Below are 16,995 nucleotides of genomic sequence, written 5' to 3' on the forward strand. Positions count from 1 at the left end.
ATTCAAAAGTAAAGTGTCAGCCAGGTACAGTGGTGCATGTTTTATAATCCCAGTGACTTGGGAGGATGAGGTATAAAGAATACACATTCAAAGCCAGCCTTCGAAACTTGGCAAGGCCCTTGGCAACTTAGCAAAACCCTGTCTCAAAATAAATAAATAAATAAATAAAAGGGTGGGAATGTGACTCAGTGGCTAAATGCCCCTGGGATCAATCCCTAGCACCAACAAGTTTTTTTCAAAAAAAATAATAAAGTCTCATTTAATACATGTATATCCTTCTCTACCTTTTACTGTGCATTTACAGAATATGTACACCTGCAAAACTGTTATTTAATGTAAATGGTAATAAACTAAACATTCATTTTTTTTTTTTATAACTTTAACTTTTTTCCCCAACTTACTGGGATTGAACTCGGAGCCTCATGGATGCTAGGCAAGCACTCTACTACTGAGTTAAGCTTATTATATCTTAAGAGATCTTTTATAATAAGTACATTTAGAATGACCTTTGTCCATGGTAAGATCATTTCATAATTTACTTAATTATTTTCTTTGAATGGGTTATGTCTTCTCTTTTTAATATTTAGCTTTTGAACCTCAGGTGAGATTTACTTTGTGTTAGATATGACTTAGAGATTTAATTTTCTTCTCAGATATTTAAGTGGTATTCCTACCAGCATTTATTGATGAATTTATCCTTTCCTTACTTATTTGCTATAACTTTGTCATACAATTTTTTTCTATATTTGAATCTTTTTTTTCTTCTTTCTTTTATTATTTGTTCTCTTTAGTTGCACATGACAGTAGAGTATATTTTGACATTTATACAAACAAGGAGTATATCTTATTCTAATTACGATCCCAGTCTCACAGTTGTACATGATGTGGAAATTCACTGTAGTGTATTTATGTATGTACATAGGAAAGTTAAGTGAGAGGAGTCTTAGAAAAATTTTGTTCTGAGTCTTTTCTGATATCACTATAATAATACTATCTTAATTACTGAAACTTTAAAACACCTATGAGTAGAATGATTTCTGCCTTCAAAGTAGTTAGAGACATTGTGACCTTTCATTTTAGGAAGATTCACCTTAAAAAATGTGATTCAAAGAATCCATTTTAGTTCAGATTAACTTTTTGTTGCAGGAAATTCTGGTATCATAATCCGTGACATTAAACACATACACATATTTCCACAAATTGTGTTCTGGTACTCAAGATGATTATGAAGGGAAAGATATAATTTCTGCCCTTGATTATATAGGAAAGAATATCACATAGTGAATTCCTAGAAACAGCAAGCTTTTTTTTTTTTTTTACTTTTCATTGAAGCCTGTATGTTCTTGTCAAATCATAGGTGTTTGTTCATTTATTAATTCTGTAATTTTTTTATTTAAAGATTATTGTATGTGCTTGGGGTTGGATACAGTGATGAACAAGTATAAATACTTTGCCTATGTTTATGGATTTTGTAGTTCACAGCCTTTTATATGAAGGATTACTTGGAATTATGAATGTAAATGATACACTCAATTGGCCTAGTTTCCCTGAGAAAATGGTGACATGAGCTAAAAATCTGAATATCTATTATTTAAATTAATAAGTCCAGGGCTAACATTTTAGGGTGAATATTTAAGGGAAGTGAATTCAAGTAGTTTTCTTGTTGTTTGGTTTGGATTTTTTTGTTTTGTTGGAGGTTTTTGTTGTTGTTATTGTTTCGGCCAAAACAGAGTAAAACAAAAAGAATGGTCTAAAATGAGTCTAGTTAGTGGCCAGATTATGCCAAAAGCCTCATGTGCTACGATAAAGATTTTGGTAAGTATTGTTAATGCTAACAAACCACAATACAGAGGAATAATTTAATAGTTATGAACCTTGCTCTGTGCTCAGAAAAAAAATTATAATCAAATAATGTTTCTGAAAAGAAATAGGTGAATTTTAAAACACCACCCTTCCCTCGGGCTTTTACAATTTTATTTTTGGTACTAAGGATTTAACCCGGAGACATTTTACCATGTGAGCAACATCCCCTATTTTCTATTTTAAGAGAGGGTCTCACAAGTTGCTTTAGGGACCTGCTAGTTGCTGAAGCTGATCTTGAGCTTGCTGTCTTTCTTTCTCAGCCTCCAAAGTCAGTCGCTGAGATTACAGGCATGTGCTACCATGTCCAGCTTCTGTACGAACTCTTGAACTCAGATGAGTACTCCAGATTTTTTCTGGTGTTTACCTTTATTTAAATTTTTGGTTATCTTGCTTCTTTGAGCCCCTAAGAAAGTTAGCAGGAACCTCTCTCAAAATGAAAAGTTGAGCACAGTGGCGCAACCCCAGCAGCTCCAGAGGCTAAGCCAACCTCAGCAAAGGTGAGGACTAAGCAACTCAGTGAAACCCTGCCTCTAAATAAAATATAAAATAGGGCGGGGTGGGGGGTGAGGGATATGGCTTAGTTGGTAGAGTGCTTGCCTTCCATTCACAAGGTCCTGGGTTCAATTCCCAGCACCACAGCAGGAGGAAAAATAGGACTGGGGACCTGGCTCAGTGGAAGATTGATCCCCCTGAGTTCAATCCCTGGCAACGCCACCCCTTCCCCCTATACCCCAAAAAAGAAACCAAGCATGATGGCACACATCTGTAATCCCAACAGCTCTGGAGGCTGAGGCCAGAGGATGAAGAATTCAAAGCCAGCCTCAGCAATTTTAAGGAGTCCCTAAGCCACTTGGCAAAACCTATCTCAAAATAAATATAAAAGACCTGGGGGGCTGGGGCTATAGCTCAGTTGGTAGAGTGCTTGCCTCATATGTACAAGGCCCTGGGTTCAATCCCTACCACAAAAAAAAAAAAAAAAAAAAGGGATTAAGTGCCCCTGGGTACCAGGAAAAAACAAACAAATAAACAAAAACTTAAAAAGGACTGGAGATTCAATCCCCAGTAAAAAGGAAGGAAATTGAATTTGATACTACATTTTGTAACTGCTGAACTAATTAATTTTGTGGATTCCTTGGGTTTTTCTGTACAGACAGTGTGAGATGTGAGAAGAGTTAGTTTGTGACTTTATCCATTCCAATCTTTTTTTTCTTTTTGTCTTTTATGTAAGAGTCAGAAAAAAAATCTAGAAAACTTCCTGCTGTGTCATTGCTTAGGTCCCCATGTTATATTAGTCTTTTTGCTTCTGTGTATTTTGTATGTGATTTCTACAGAATGATAAGTGGTAGTATATATATTTATTTTTCTCTCAACCAGAATTTCCTTTCATTTTTCTTAAGATGTTTTTGCTCAATTTGGAATTCTTTTTATCAGGCTCCCCCCCACGACCACCTTCTAGCTTCATTGTTTCAGACATAAGATCGTTCATTCTTTTTATATCTCTTTTTATAATAGTGTCGTCCACCAACTTTTTCATTTATCACTAGTTTTCAGTAAGTTTACTTATGAAACTTTATATGCCTTATTTTTTCATTTGTTTTCTATCTTGCTTGTTTTTAACTTTGTTTATATATTTTTTATCAAATTGGGAAATTTTTTTAGCCAGACTCATTATTTTTCATTGTGTACTTGTTTACTTTGAATGTTTCAACCTTGTGTGTTCAGATTTTATTGTTTTTTCCTTAATTATTTCTTTGTATGTTTTTATTTCAGTAGTTAGATTTCTAGTTCTAGTTTTCTCTAGGATTGATTCCACGATTCCAGTTGCTTTATGTTGTCCCCTAGATTGTTGATTCTATTTTTTTTTTGCACCCTTTTAATTTATCTCTGTATCAGTGTGGGTTTTTTCTGTTGTTTCCTCATGTTCATGTTATTTTCTTCTATAATGTTTACTTTGCTGTTAATCACTCTAGACTCAGTTTTTTTCATTTTAGTCTGAATTTTCCAATTCTCAGTGTTCAATTTTTTAATGTATTCCATCTCTCTCCTCTTTAATGTATTTCATATCCCCCACCCATTATGATGCTCGTGATCAAATTTTCCTCTAAATTCTTAATCATACTTGTAATTGAATTTAAAGGTTTTTTTTCCTCTGATTTCTGATGGATTATTTTCCCCCTCACGTTTCATTTTCCTACATTTTAGCATGTGTTAGAAATTTTTGTTTCTATTATGAATATCATATTATTTAATATGTCTGGGTTTTGTTGGTTTTCCTTTATTTTGAGAGCCATGTGCTGCAGATATAGCTCACTGGGTTCTTGAGAGGCAGCTAGATTGGTTGTGGACTAACTTTCATTTTGAAATTCGTTTTTAAACTTTGTTAGGACTGACCTCTATTCCAGGAATAATGAATTTCTACTATAGTTGTTAACATTGCCTATTAGAATCTCTATTGAAAGCCTTGAGTATTAGACTATGTCTTTCCATTCTGCCTTTAGAATTTAAGTATCTGTCAACATATGTGAGCTCTAACTATTATTCAGCTTACAGTTCTCTGAATCCTTTGTTCAGCCACATGGAATTTTGTCCTTTGCATGGACACTTTAGTATATAGCAATATAATAAAAGATTTCTGGAGTTATTTTCTATAGCTTCAAAATTCCAGCTACCTCATTCTCTCCATACTAGTATTTGTCTCTGTTCAACTCATCTATTTGACCATTCTGTGCTTGGCCTATTCCTGCATAGTCATCTTAGAAAAAGCAAGATGATTATATTACTCACTTTTCCCCGCCCCCATTTTCTCAGGGATCATAGGGTAACACTGTTGTCTAGTGTTTAATAACTTTCATAATTTTTCCTCTATATTTCTGGTAGTTTACCTTATTTCTGTTAGCTTTTGTCAGAAAGTTAAATGTGGTATCATTCATTCAAATCTGGCCAGATGAGGAAGTCCCCATCTCCTTTTTAAAAATTGTTACGATTGTTTTTTTATATAGTCCTTTGCAGAAGATTTTTTTTCACAATAAAGTCATCTTTAAACTTCTCTTTCTAGCTTTACAGAAGCACCAGTAGAGATTCCCAGTCCTCCTGAAACCCTAATCAAACCTCCTGAACCTGAAAGTACCTTGCAGCCTGTGCTCTCTCTCATCCCAAGGGAAAAGAAGGCCCCACGTCCCCCAAAGAAGAAGTATCAGAAAGCAGGGCTGTATTCTGACGTTTACAAAACTACAGAGTAAGTAGTAGTAACTGTCAGCTAGCATCCTTTAAAATACCTGTTATTCTCTCGTGTTTGAAAAAGACCCTTTGTCAATCAAAAAATAATATTAATGTATTGCAAATATCAGTCTTATCTTAAATACCTTAATGTTCACTGTACTCATTATGCTGTACTACGTTGTACAGGGTTTATTTTCCCTGATCTTTATATTCTCTCTACCTTTTTAGATTATGTTCATGTACTTTGAATCTAATGATGAATTTTTTTTTTTTTAATTTTTGATTTGTTCTATTTTCTGGTACTGGGGTTTGAACTCAAAAAGCATTCTTAGTCCTGAATGAAATCCCAAACCTTTTAATTTTTTTGAAATTTGGTCCCAGTAAGTTGCCTGGGCTAGCTTCATACTTACAATCTTCCTGCCTTTGTTCTCAAATGGTAGGGATAATGGGTATGTGCCAACACACCCAGCTTTAATGGTGCCTTTTTTGTTAATTAACAATAAAGAAAATGGCACTAAAATGCCATTTAAACTAAAATGATATTAAGAGTGAACTACTTTATTTTCAACCAGTTTTGCCAGAATAAAAAATGCTCTCCTTAGTTTGAACAATTTCATATGCCCTTGACAAAGCACCAAAGAGATTTCCATTGTATAATTTAGTAAGAAGTTGTCCATACAGCCAGGCACATTGGCAAACACCTATAATCCCAGCAACTTGGTAGGCTAAAGTGGGAGAATATCAGATTCAAAGCCAGCCTTGGCAAGACCCTAAGTGACTTATCGAGACCCAACTCAAAATAAAAGGGTGGAGATGTGGTTCAGTGGTTAAGGACCTCAGGATTCAGTCACCAGCACAAAATTAAGAAGAGGTTCATATAATTGTTAGATTTGGGGTGTTTGATAGCAGTTTGACAGGCACAAAAGGCTATTACAATCAGAACAGCATGTTAAAAGGTACATAATGGAATGCAAAGATTTTGCATATATTGGAACACCTCAGAACTCAGGGTTTCTGTAATGTATTAGCTTTATAGCCAGGCACAGTGGCACAGGCCTATAATACCAGCAGTTTAGGAGGTTGAAGCCAGAGAATCACAAGTTCAAGACCAGCATCAACAATTTAGCAAGGCTCTAAGCAACTTAGCAAGACCATATCTCAAAATGAAAAAGAAAAAGGATTGGGAATGTAGCTCAGTAGTAAAGCAACCCTGGATTAAATCCCCAGTACTATAAAAAGGAAAATTGGGCATGGTGCCATACGCCTCTAATCCCAGTGTCTCGTGAGACTGAGGCAAAATTTGAGGCCAGCCTCAGCAGTTTAAAAAGGCCCTAAGCATCTTAGCAAGACTCTGCCTTGAAATAAAAAATAAAATGGGCTGGGGATATGGCTCCGTGGTTAAATACCCCTAATGTTCACTCCCTGGTACCAAAAAAAGAAAGAAATCAGGATTCTCTCAGTACTAATGAGAAAATAGAAATACACTTTGCAATACATCTAATAAGTCATAATTTTAAAGCAAATTATTCTAGATATAGAAAAGCTAAAATATGTTTAACAAGCTTTCTACTAAAGTTCAAGTTTTATTTCTGTTCTTTTTCTTAATTCTTTTAAAATGACAAGTAAGATACTAATAAATATCTTACTATAGGGCCAGATATGGTGGTGCACACCTATAATCCCAGCCACTTGGGAGGCTGAAGCAGGAGAATTCCAAGGTCATAGCCAGCCTCAGCAAAAGTGAAGTGCTAAGCAACTCAGTGAGACCCTATCTCTAAATAAAATACAAAATAGGTCTGGGGATATGGCTCAGTGGTCGAGTGCCCCTAAACTTAATCCCTGGTACCCACTCCCCAAAAAAATCATACTGTATGGATAGGGACGTATTTCTATACTAGAATGCTTATGGGTGAAGTTCTTGAATTTGACATCCAGCACCACAAAATCAATAAGAAACAAAAAAATTAAAAATGGTAATGATAGAAAATAATGGGGTTGAGGATATAGCTCAGTGGTAGAATATTTGTTTTACATGTGTAATGCCTGGGTTTAATCCCCAGGGAATCATACTGTGCATCAAAAGATTAGGATCATCCACCACATTAATGTTTATAAATGTCTCTAATCAAACAAAGATTGCATTATCAAAGTGAAATATTACTGTATTTTTGTGAAAAGTAGGTCTTTGTCTTGCAGAAATAATTAGGGGGAAAAATGGCTTATTCTGGAGTATTTTATATTCTTTTTCTTGTATCAGGGATTAAACCCAGGAGCACTCAACCACTGAGCCACATCCTTTGCTCTTTTTTTAATTTATTTTGAGACAGGGTTTCACTAATTGTGTACTTGAAATCCTTCTACCTCAACTTTTCAAATTGCTGGGATTATAGGCATGTGCCACCACACCATCCCCCCTGTGGTGTTGGGGATGGAACCCAGGGTCTTGTGCATGCAAGACAAGCACTCTACCAACTGAGCTGTATTCCCAGCCCTTTAGTTTTAATTTTTGACTCAGGGTCTCACTAAGTTTACAAACCTGGCCTTGAACTTGTCTTGCCTCAGCCTGCTGAATAGCTGGAATTACAAGTGCACACCACCATGCCCAGCTTTCTGTATGCATTGTTAAAAACTGTGGAGCCTGTACTTTTGTTGTTGTTTGTTTGTGTATTTTTGTGAGCTGCTGTTTCCTATTGGTACCAATATGTTTAATAAACTTAATTTTTAGAGCAATTGTAGATTAATAGAAAAATTAAGTAGAAAGAACAGTTTCCTTATGTTCTCTCTCCCTACACATGTATAACATCCCTGAGTATTATAACACAACATTTTTATTACAGTCAATGCACTTAGCTGGGTGTTGTCACATACCTTTGATTCCAGGGACTCAGGAGATTGAGATCCACAGAAGCATCGCAAGTTCAAAGCCAGCCGCAGCAATTTAGTGACTCCCTAAGCCATTAACAAAACCTTGTCTCAATATACATACATAAGGAATGGGGATGTGCTCAGTGGTAAAGTACCCTGGGTTAAATCCCTGTTACCAAAAAGTCAATCAATCAGTCTACCTACACTAATACATCATTATCATCTAAAGTCCATAGTTTACATTAGGGTTCACACTTGGTATTATACATGCAATATGTCTTGACACTTGTATTATGATATTTATCAAATATTTAAATAAAATACAGAATGGTTTTTACTGCAAGAAAAGTCAAAAAGTCCTCTGTGCTCTGGCAGGCTATCAAGGGAGAATATGATTCAATCAAAAATTAATCAAGATAAAAACCACATTGTCAGTTTAAAAGATTAATTAGATGAGGAGATAATAGAAATTAGAGACCCATTTAGGAAGCAGCATGCCTTTTTTGGTATTATAGAATAAAAGAAATGTTATGAACTAAGATATGACACCCACAGAAGAATGTTGGAAATTGTAAGATCATGAAAATTCTTTATATTAAAATGAAAAGTAACTAAAGGGAGATCATAGGGAGTGAAAGTCAGGTCCTGGACTCATTGATGCTTTTTTTGTTGTTGTTTTGTTTTGTTTTGTTTTTGGCAGTTCTGGTGATTGATCATACCTCCTACATGCTAGGCAAATACTCTTTAACACTGAGCCTCATCCTGTGATGCTGTGATTTTAAAGCTTACAGAATACTGTTTATATTCATGGCAATCATATGTACATATGGAAACATGTAATCCTTATAAGAATAATATGTCATTATATAATATGTAATCATTGAATAATGTTTATGCAGTTGTCATATCCTAAGGATTATATGTATTTTGATAATAAAATCATGGTATCATCTTACATTTGATACATCATTTTAAATTTTCTAAGTGCTTTAATATTCTTTTAGTCTATAAGGATGGTTAAACAGGTAAAAACAAAAAAGTTACAGGATTCACTGAAACTGCCAAAATTGTTGATATAATCATTGCGATAACCATCAGCACTTAGACATCATACCACTGTTGTTTTACTACTAAATTGTGATGTCTCAGAGACTTAGGGTTATTTCATGAGAATTCCTTTCTTACACATAATTTAGAACCAGAACATAGTTCGCTTTTCTCTGAAATACTTCAGACATATCTCAGACTACAAATCCAGTTTAAATGCAGTGGTGTAGACTGGGATGAATACTGAGTCTCACACCATTTTCTGTATGCAATATATATTTGTGTTTAATTAATGGATGATTTTTTAGTGTAATTTTAGATTCCAAGAAAAGCTGAATGGGAGTTTCTTTATACCTGCTTTTCTGACACATGAACAGTCTCCTCATAGACATCCCTCACCATGTTACAATATTAACATTTGTTAAAATTCATAAACCTATATCATAATCACCCAAACTCCATTGTTTCAACTAGGATTTACTCTTGGAGTTGTATATTCTGGGGGGTTGACAAATGTATTAATGACATATTTCCACTACTGTAGTATCATACAAAAGAGTTTTACTGCCCTTATATATCTTCTGCCTTGTCATCTCTACCCTGGCGCCACTGATCCTTAACATTGCCTGTCTCCATAATGTTGCCTATTCTAGAATGTCATATGGTTGGGATCATAGTATGTAGCCTTTTCAGAATGGCTTCTTTTACTTAACAATATGTATTTAAGTTTCCTCCATGTTTTCTTATAAGGCTTGATAGCTCTTATTTTTTTTTAAGTTGCTGAATATTTCATCATCTAGATATGCCACAGTTTATCCTTCACCTACTGAAGGACATCTTGGTTGCAAGTTGGGAATGAAACCTGCTGTAAATATACATGCATGGCTTTTGTGTGGATGGTAGGTTTTCATTTCACTTTGGTAAAGATCAAGAAGTACGTGGCAGGATCAGATAGTAGTAGTATGTTTAGTTTTGTTTAAAAAAAAACAAAATCCACTAAACTGTTTTCCAAAGAGACTCTACCATTTTGCACTCCCAACAGCAATTGGTGAAAATTTCTATTGCTATACAAACCTCACTAGCATTTCTTGTGTTGTCAGTGTTTTGGTTTTGGCCCCACTAGTAGCTGTGTAGTGTGTCTCATGATTCTGATTCATTGTATCCTTGTTGCTATCTGTGTCATCATCTTTTTTTGTTGTTGGTTTCTGTTGTAATTTTTCGCTTCGTTTTCTTCTTTGTGGTACTAGGGATTGAACACAGGGACACTTTACCACTGAGCTATATCCCCAACCCGTTTTACTTTTTGAGACATGATCTCCTAAATTGTTAAGGCTTGCTTCAATGTTTTGATCCTCCAGTGAAATTACAAGCCTTTATGATGCCCTGTTCTGTCTTTGTTGAGCTATCTGTTCAGTTCCTTTGCCCATTTTTATGAGATTTGTTAGCTTTTCTGGATATTTGTGTCTCTCTATAAATATAATTTTTTAATATTTATTTTTTAGTTATAGTTGAACACAATATCTTTATTTTGTTTATTTATGTGGTGCTGAGGATCAAACCCAGGGCCTTGCACATGCGGGGTGAGTGCTCTACCACTGAGCCACAAGCCCAGCCCCTCTTTGCCAGCATCTCCAAATGACTTCCTGAGATTTTGACTGGGATTGCATTGACTACATAAAGGGGAGAAACTGCTATTGAAAAATGAACATTTTTATGATACTGATTATCTCTATCCATGAACAAGGGGTTTGTCTTCTAAGGATGTCACTAAACAAACTTACTTTCTCTTTTTTTTTTTTTTTTAAAGAGAGAGAGAGAGAGAATATTTTAATATTTATTTTTTCGTTTTTGGAGGACACAACATCTTTGTTTGTACATGGTGCTGAGGATCGAACCCGGGTCTCACACATGCCAGGCGAGCACGCTACCACTTGAGCCACATCCCCAGCCCCTTACTTTCTCTTACTATTTTTTTTTTCTGTTTTTTTTCCTTTTTTAGTTATAGGTGGACACAATATCTTTATTTTATATTTATGTGGTACTGAGGATCAAACCCAGTGCCTCACGTATGCTAGACAAGCACTCTACCTTTGAGCCACAATCCCAGCCCTCTTACTATATTTTCACAGTGCAGACTATCTTTGTGACATCTGTCAACTAAATGCATGGGGATTTCTCCCTACCCAAAAATCTCACTGGTTACCTGCTGGGTACCCTCAAATTTAATTCATTTCTGACACTGTCTACCCGGAAATAGAGTCCAGTTCCACCGAGTGAGAATTTCAGCCAACCCCAACCCCTATCCCTCACTCTTACACACACACACACACACACACACAATTTGAGCTACTAATTACAAGCTCCAGATATAAGTGTAGACTTCTGACAAACTGACTATTAATCAGGTTTCTCACAGTTCCCTCCTTGGGTCCTAATTTAATTGGCTAGCATGACTCAGAAAACTCGGGAAACCACTCATATTTACCATGTTATAAGAGATATGCAAGGGCCCTAGGTGAAATGAGACATGTATTTGGAAAAAGGCACAGAATCTTCATGCCATTTTAGAATGTGTCATGTTCCCATAACCTCTGTGTAGAAGCTCTCCAGATTTAGTTGTTTTGTGTTTTTTGAAGACTTCATTACATTGGCATAATTAATTAAATCATGGGCCATTGATGATCAATTTAACTTGACCTGTCCCAACCCTGAAGATGGAGTGGGTGGACTAAAAGTCGCAACACACTAAGAATATCTTGGTCTTTTCTGTGACCTCATCCTAAAGCTACCTAGGGGCTGCCAGCTATCAGTCATCTCAGTTCCATGTATAAGAAACACTCATCCCTTTGGTATGATTCTCTGGGTTTTAGGAGTTGTACATATGCCAGGAAGCTGGAACAAATGAACAAAGATCAAATACATCACATCTTCCCACTTCTGTAGTTTTTTGTTGTTGTTGTTGTTTTTTTTTTTTTTTTTTTTTTTTTAGTGAGAGAGAGAGAGAGAATTTTAACATTTATTTATTTTTTCTTAGTTCTCGGCGGACACAACATCTTTGTTGGTATGTGGTACTGCTGAGGATCGAACCCGGGCCGCACGCATGCCAGGCGAGCGCGCTACCGCTTGAGCCACATCCCCAGCCCCTGTTTGTTTTTTAACAAATCAAATGATGCTGGGGATGGGGGGAACTCAGTGCCTCACACATGCTAGGCAACCAATCTGCCACTGAGCTATATTCCCAACTCCCAATTCTTTGATATATTTTATCAGAGTTCTGTAGTTTTTGTCATATGATCTTGAACACCCTTAGATTTGTACGAACTTCACTTTTGTGATCGATAATTTGTGTACTAGAATTTTCAAAATTGTGTCATAAATGCTCTTGTGATAAGGCTTGGTTACCAGCCTTTGGGAGATGAGGAAATCATTACTGAAACCCTAGACCCTTGTTCTCCACTTTCTGACTACCATGATTTAAACCAGGTCTTCACCACATGTTCCTACCATTATATACTGTGCCATCACAGGCCAAAAACAACAGGGCCAAAAGTGACCTTGGACTAAAACCTCTGAAACTGGACCAAAGTAAATCTTTCCTCTTTATAAATTACTTATTGTAGGTATTTTTTTCACATGAGAAAGCTGACTAACATAATTTCCTATGCTTGTCTTGAAGGAAAATCACAATATGAGAATTTTAGAACTGGAAATGGCCTCAATTCTTCTACACCTAATCCTTCATTTTTGATAGATGGGAAAACTGAAGCCAATAAGATGGTAACTGATTTGTTGAAAACATACAGGTTATTTTTGGCAAAACCAGAATTAGGCCATGGTGGTACATGTCTGTAATCCCACTTGTTTGGGAGATTAAGGCAGGAAGATTGCCAAGTTTAAGGCCAGACTGAGAAACTTGAGGAGACTTAATATAAAAATTTAAAATAAGGCCTAATATGTGCAAGTCCAGCACCAAAAGCAATAAAATAAAAATACATTACATTGTTGTACAACCATGCATGGCCTTAATAGCAGCATGCATTATTGTACATTGTACATTTTCTTTTGTGAACCTCATAGGATGTATATACATAATCTTGGATGTTATATACAAGTAGACTATAAGGTATAGTCTTTTGCCCATAGGATCAAGGAAAACATAACATCATGAGATCAAGTCAAGCGTAAAAGAAAATGATGGAACCAAGATACAGCAGTTCAAAATGAGATGTATGTGGGAGCTGCCAGCATAACATGGCATGTTGTTTCATTATAAGCTTTTTTCTTTTAATAAGTACAAGTATACTCTAAAAAGATTTAGCCAGGCATGGTGGTGCATGCCTGTAATCCCAGTGGTTTAGAAGCCTGAGGCAGGAGGATCACAAGTTCAAAGCCAGGCACAGCAATTTAATGAGGCCCTAAGCACCTCAGTGAGACCCTGTCTCTAAAAAAGTATGGTTAAGTGCTCTTGTTTCAATCGCTGGTACCAAAAAAAAAAAAAAGATTTAAAGTACAGTATGGTAAAAACATGAAATTTTTCTTTTTGTTGGTATTAAGAATTGAATACAGTACCAACTTTACTAATAAGTTCCAATTCTAGCTCCTTATTGTTGTTTTGCAACAGACTCTTGATAGGTTGCTGAGAGTCATCACTGAGTTAATGAAGCTGGCCTCAAACTTGTCATCCTCCTGCCTCAACCTCATGATTTCTTATTTACTAAGGTTCTTGGAACCAATACTTCAGTGATAGTAAAGGATATAGTGTAGCCTATTTTTCTAGTCTTAGCTCCATTAATGGGCCTTAAGCTATAATATCTGATCACTTCTCCACTTCCCTTTTCTCTTGGTTTTCATCCTAGGTGATTGTTCTACATAGTATACCTTCCGTCTTTCCTCTTGCCACATTCTTTCAAACCTTATTCAAATCTGAAATTCTTCACATTAAAGTAGTCTTAGTTTCTTTTAGTTGCAATTATTTTTACATTCCTTTTGGTTTTTGTAGAATTTAGTGGTTCGATGTAGAAAGTAGTATTAAGAGTTTTATCATACACGTAGACCAGTGGTACAGAATAGTAGAAACAGAGACAAACCCCACAAAAACAGTTATCTCCTACTAGACAAACATGCCAGAAGCATTCACTGGAGAAAAGAGCCTATAAGTGTTTTGGTGAGGATGTGGGGGAAAAGGTACACTCATACATTGTTGTTGGGACTGCAAATTGGTTCAACCACTTTCAAAAGCAGTAGGTAGACTCCTCAGAAAACTTGAAATGGAACCGCCATTTGACCAAGCTATCCTACTCCTTGGTTTATACCCAAAGGACTTAAAATCATACTACAGTGACACAGCCATGTCAGTGTTTATAGCAGCTCAAGTCACAATAGCTAAACTATGGAACCAACCTAGGGTACCCTTCAAAAGATGAATGGAAAAAGAAAACATGGTGTGTGGGGGGGGGTATATTTTTTTCCCCCAATGGATTATTACTCAGCTTTAAAGAAGAATGAAATTATGGCACCTTCAGGTAAATGGATAGAATTAGAGAATATCATGCTAACAAAATCCCAGAAAACCAAAGGCCAAATGTTTTCTCTGACATACGGATGCTAATTCACAATGAGAGTCAGGGGCCCATGCTAGAAAAGAATAGTCAGTTTAGGTAAAGGAAAGTGAAGGGAGATAAGAAGGCTAATAGAATAAAATAGACATTATTACCTTATGTACATATATGACTGTATGATGTGATTCTGCATGTGTACAATCAGAAATTATACCCCATTTATGTATGATTTATCAAAGTGCATAAATGCATTCTACTATCACATATAACTAATTAGAACAAATTAAAAAATTATAAAGGAAAAAAAAGTTTTGTCAAAAGAGACTGAGGCAGAGTGATCACGAATTCAAAACCAGCCTCATCACAAGTGAGGCATTGAGTAACTCAGTGAGACCCTGTCTCTAAATATAATGCAAAATAGGACTGAGGATGTGGCTCAGTGGTCGAGTGCCCCTGAGTTCAATCCCCGGTATTAAAAGTTTTATCATTTTGTGGTGTGTTATCTAGGCGTTTGCACTGATGTTTGTTATTCTATCAAACTCTAAGCTTCTTTTGTACAGGATCTCACTTTGTGCAACTTGTATGCTCTCTAGACTCTAGCAACATCTTTTAAATATTTAGAGAATCAAGTGCCGAATTCCTAAAACATAATATATGATTTTAAATCTTAGGAAAAAAATTAAATGCTAAGAATAGCATCTGCCCTTTCACTCTATAATAAATATAAGGAAATAAATATTTCAGTTCATCATGTTTATATTCATCAAGATAGAATAAATGCCAAATTTTTTCTTGGAATGCTTATACTTTATGTGTATATGCACACAATCTTCATGTACTTGTATGCATGTGTCCCAAACAGAATTACTGTTTGGGACACATGCATACAATTATGCATTATAATTGCATTATCAGTTATGTTTGTACTTTTCATTTGCCAGTAACAAAAAACTTTTATCTGTATGTTCTCATTTGAATCCATTACACTGTATTTAAGTGTATCTGTTTCATAATCTTGCACCTCATTTGGATTAAAATCATAACAGTCTATAAATTTTTTATACCTTTATTTTATACATTCATTTTTATGTGGTGCTGACAGTCAAACCCCCTGCCTCACATGTGCCTCGCAAGTGCTCTACCACTGAGCCCCAACCCCAGCCCTACAAATTTTTATTTTGTTTTATTTTATTTTATTTTGGTACCAGGGATTGAACTCAGGGGCACTGGACCACTGAGCCACATCCCTAGCCCTGTTTTGTGTTTTAGACAGGGTCTCATTGAGTTGTTAGCATCTTGCCATTGCTGAGGCTCGCTTTGAATTCACGATCCTCCTATCTCAGCCTCCCAACCTGCTGGGATCACAGGTATGGGCCACTGTGCCTGGCAATTTTTTTTTTTTTTTTTTTTTTGCTATGGTTATTTTGTATTATTTTTGTTTTGTTTTGTATTATTTTGTTTTTGTAGTTACTGGGAATTATAACCCAGGGCATTTACCACTGAGCTCTTTTTTAATATTTTATTTTCAGACAGGGTCTTATAAAGTTGCTAAGAAACTCACTAATTGCTAGGCTGACCTCAATCATGTAAGCCTTCTGTCTCAGCCTATCAAGTCACTGACATTATAGGCATGTGCCACAATACTTGGATATTTTTTGTTTTCCCCTCAAGCAGTGTTTGAAGTCTTAAGATAATTTTTCCTTGCCTTTAAGTATGATTTTGGTGCTCTTTCCTATAGTTATTAGGTACAAAAGAAAATTGTATTTATTTAAACATCAGTCTAAATAATTGTTATCAAAGTAAATTAATTGTTTTTAAAAACCATTTACTGTTTTACTAAAACATAACATGTTGATAAGGGTGTTCAGTGGAAGAGCACTTACATAGTATGTTGAGTCCCCTTGGTTCAGTCTTAAGTACCAAAAATATTTAAAAATAAACATATTATCTTTTTAAATATGATTCTTACGAATCATCATCCATGATATGGATTTTAAATTATAAAAATTATAAAAATAATTTTTAAATTATCATCCATGATAAATTTAAAATTGCAAGATTGCACAGAAACTTTTGGCTGAACAGAGTAGCACTTACATGTAGTAGTTACTCAGGATCTGAGACAATCACTTGGGCCCTTTCTAAAAAAGAAAAAGAAAAGAAAATGTGTACCTTCCAACCAAATTTATCAATTGCTGATTTTCATTCTCTTCTTTTTCACCTGTGTGTGCATTCACATGCACATGCACACACACAGGACATTTTTTCTGTCATTTGATTAAAAAATTAAAGACTAGCCTATTTATTACTCATAAATATTTCAGTGTGGTTTTCCTTAGAACAATGGCATTTCTCATAGAAACATAATAAATATGTTAAATTCAGGATGTTAAACATACTACCATAGTATTATCTAATACACAGTTCCATAATCAAATTTTAT

General features: G+C 35.4%; 1 protein-coding gene across 6 annotated transcripts in view; it reads left to right on the forward strand.

Annotated features, from left to right (window-relative positions):
• Positions 1–16,995, forward strand: part of Ash1l (ASH1 like histone lysine methyltransferase) — a 176,655-nt gene that overhangs the window by 93,057 nt on the left and 66,603 nt on the right. For 5 of the 6 annotated variants that reach the window (XM_078027423.1, XM_078027422.1, XM_040287678.2 and 2 more), the window contains one exon: positions 4,919–5,098. The exons of the other annotated variant lie outside the window; for it this stretch is intronic. In XM_078027423.1, coding sequence (XP_077883549.1) covers positions 4,919–5,098 — 180 coding nt within the window. The remainder of the gene's footprint in view (positions 1–4,918; positions 5,099–16,995) is intronic. 6 annotated transcript variants of the gene reach the window in all.

The sequence above is a fragment of the Ictidomys tridecemlineatus genome, chromosome 11 (assembly GCF_052094955.1).
Source record: "Ictidomys tridecemlineatus isolate mIctTri1 chromosome 11, mIctTri1.hap1, whole genome shotgun sequence".
NCBI classification, from domain to species: Eukaryota; Metazoa; Chordata; class Mammalia; order Rodentia; family Sciuridae; genus Ictidomys; species Ictidomys tridecemlineatus.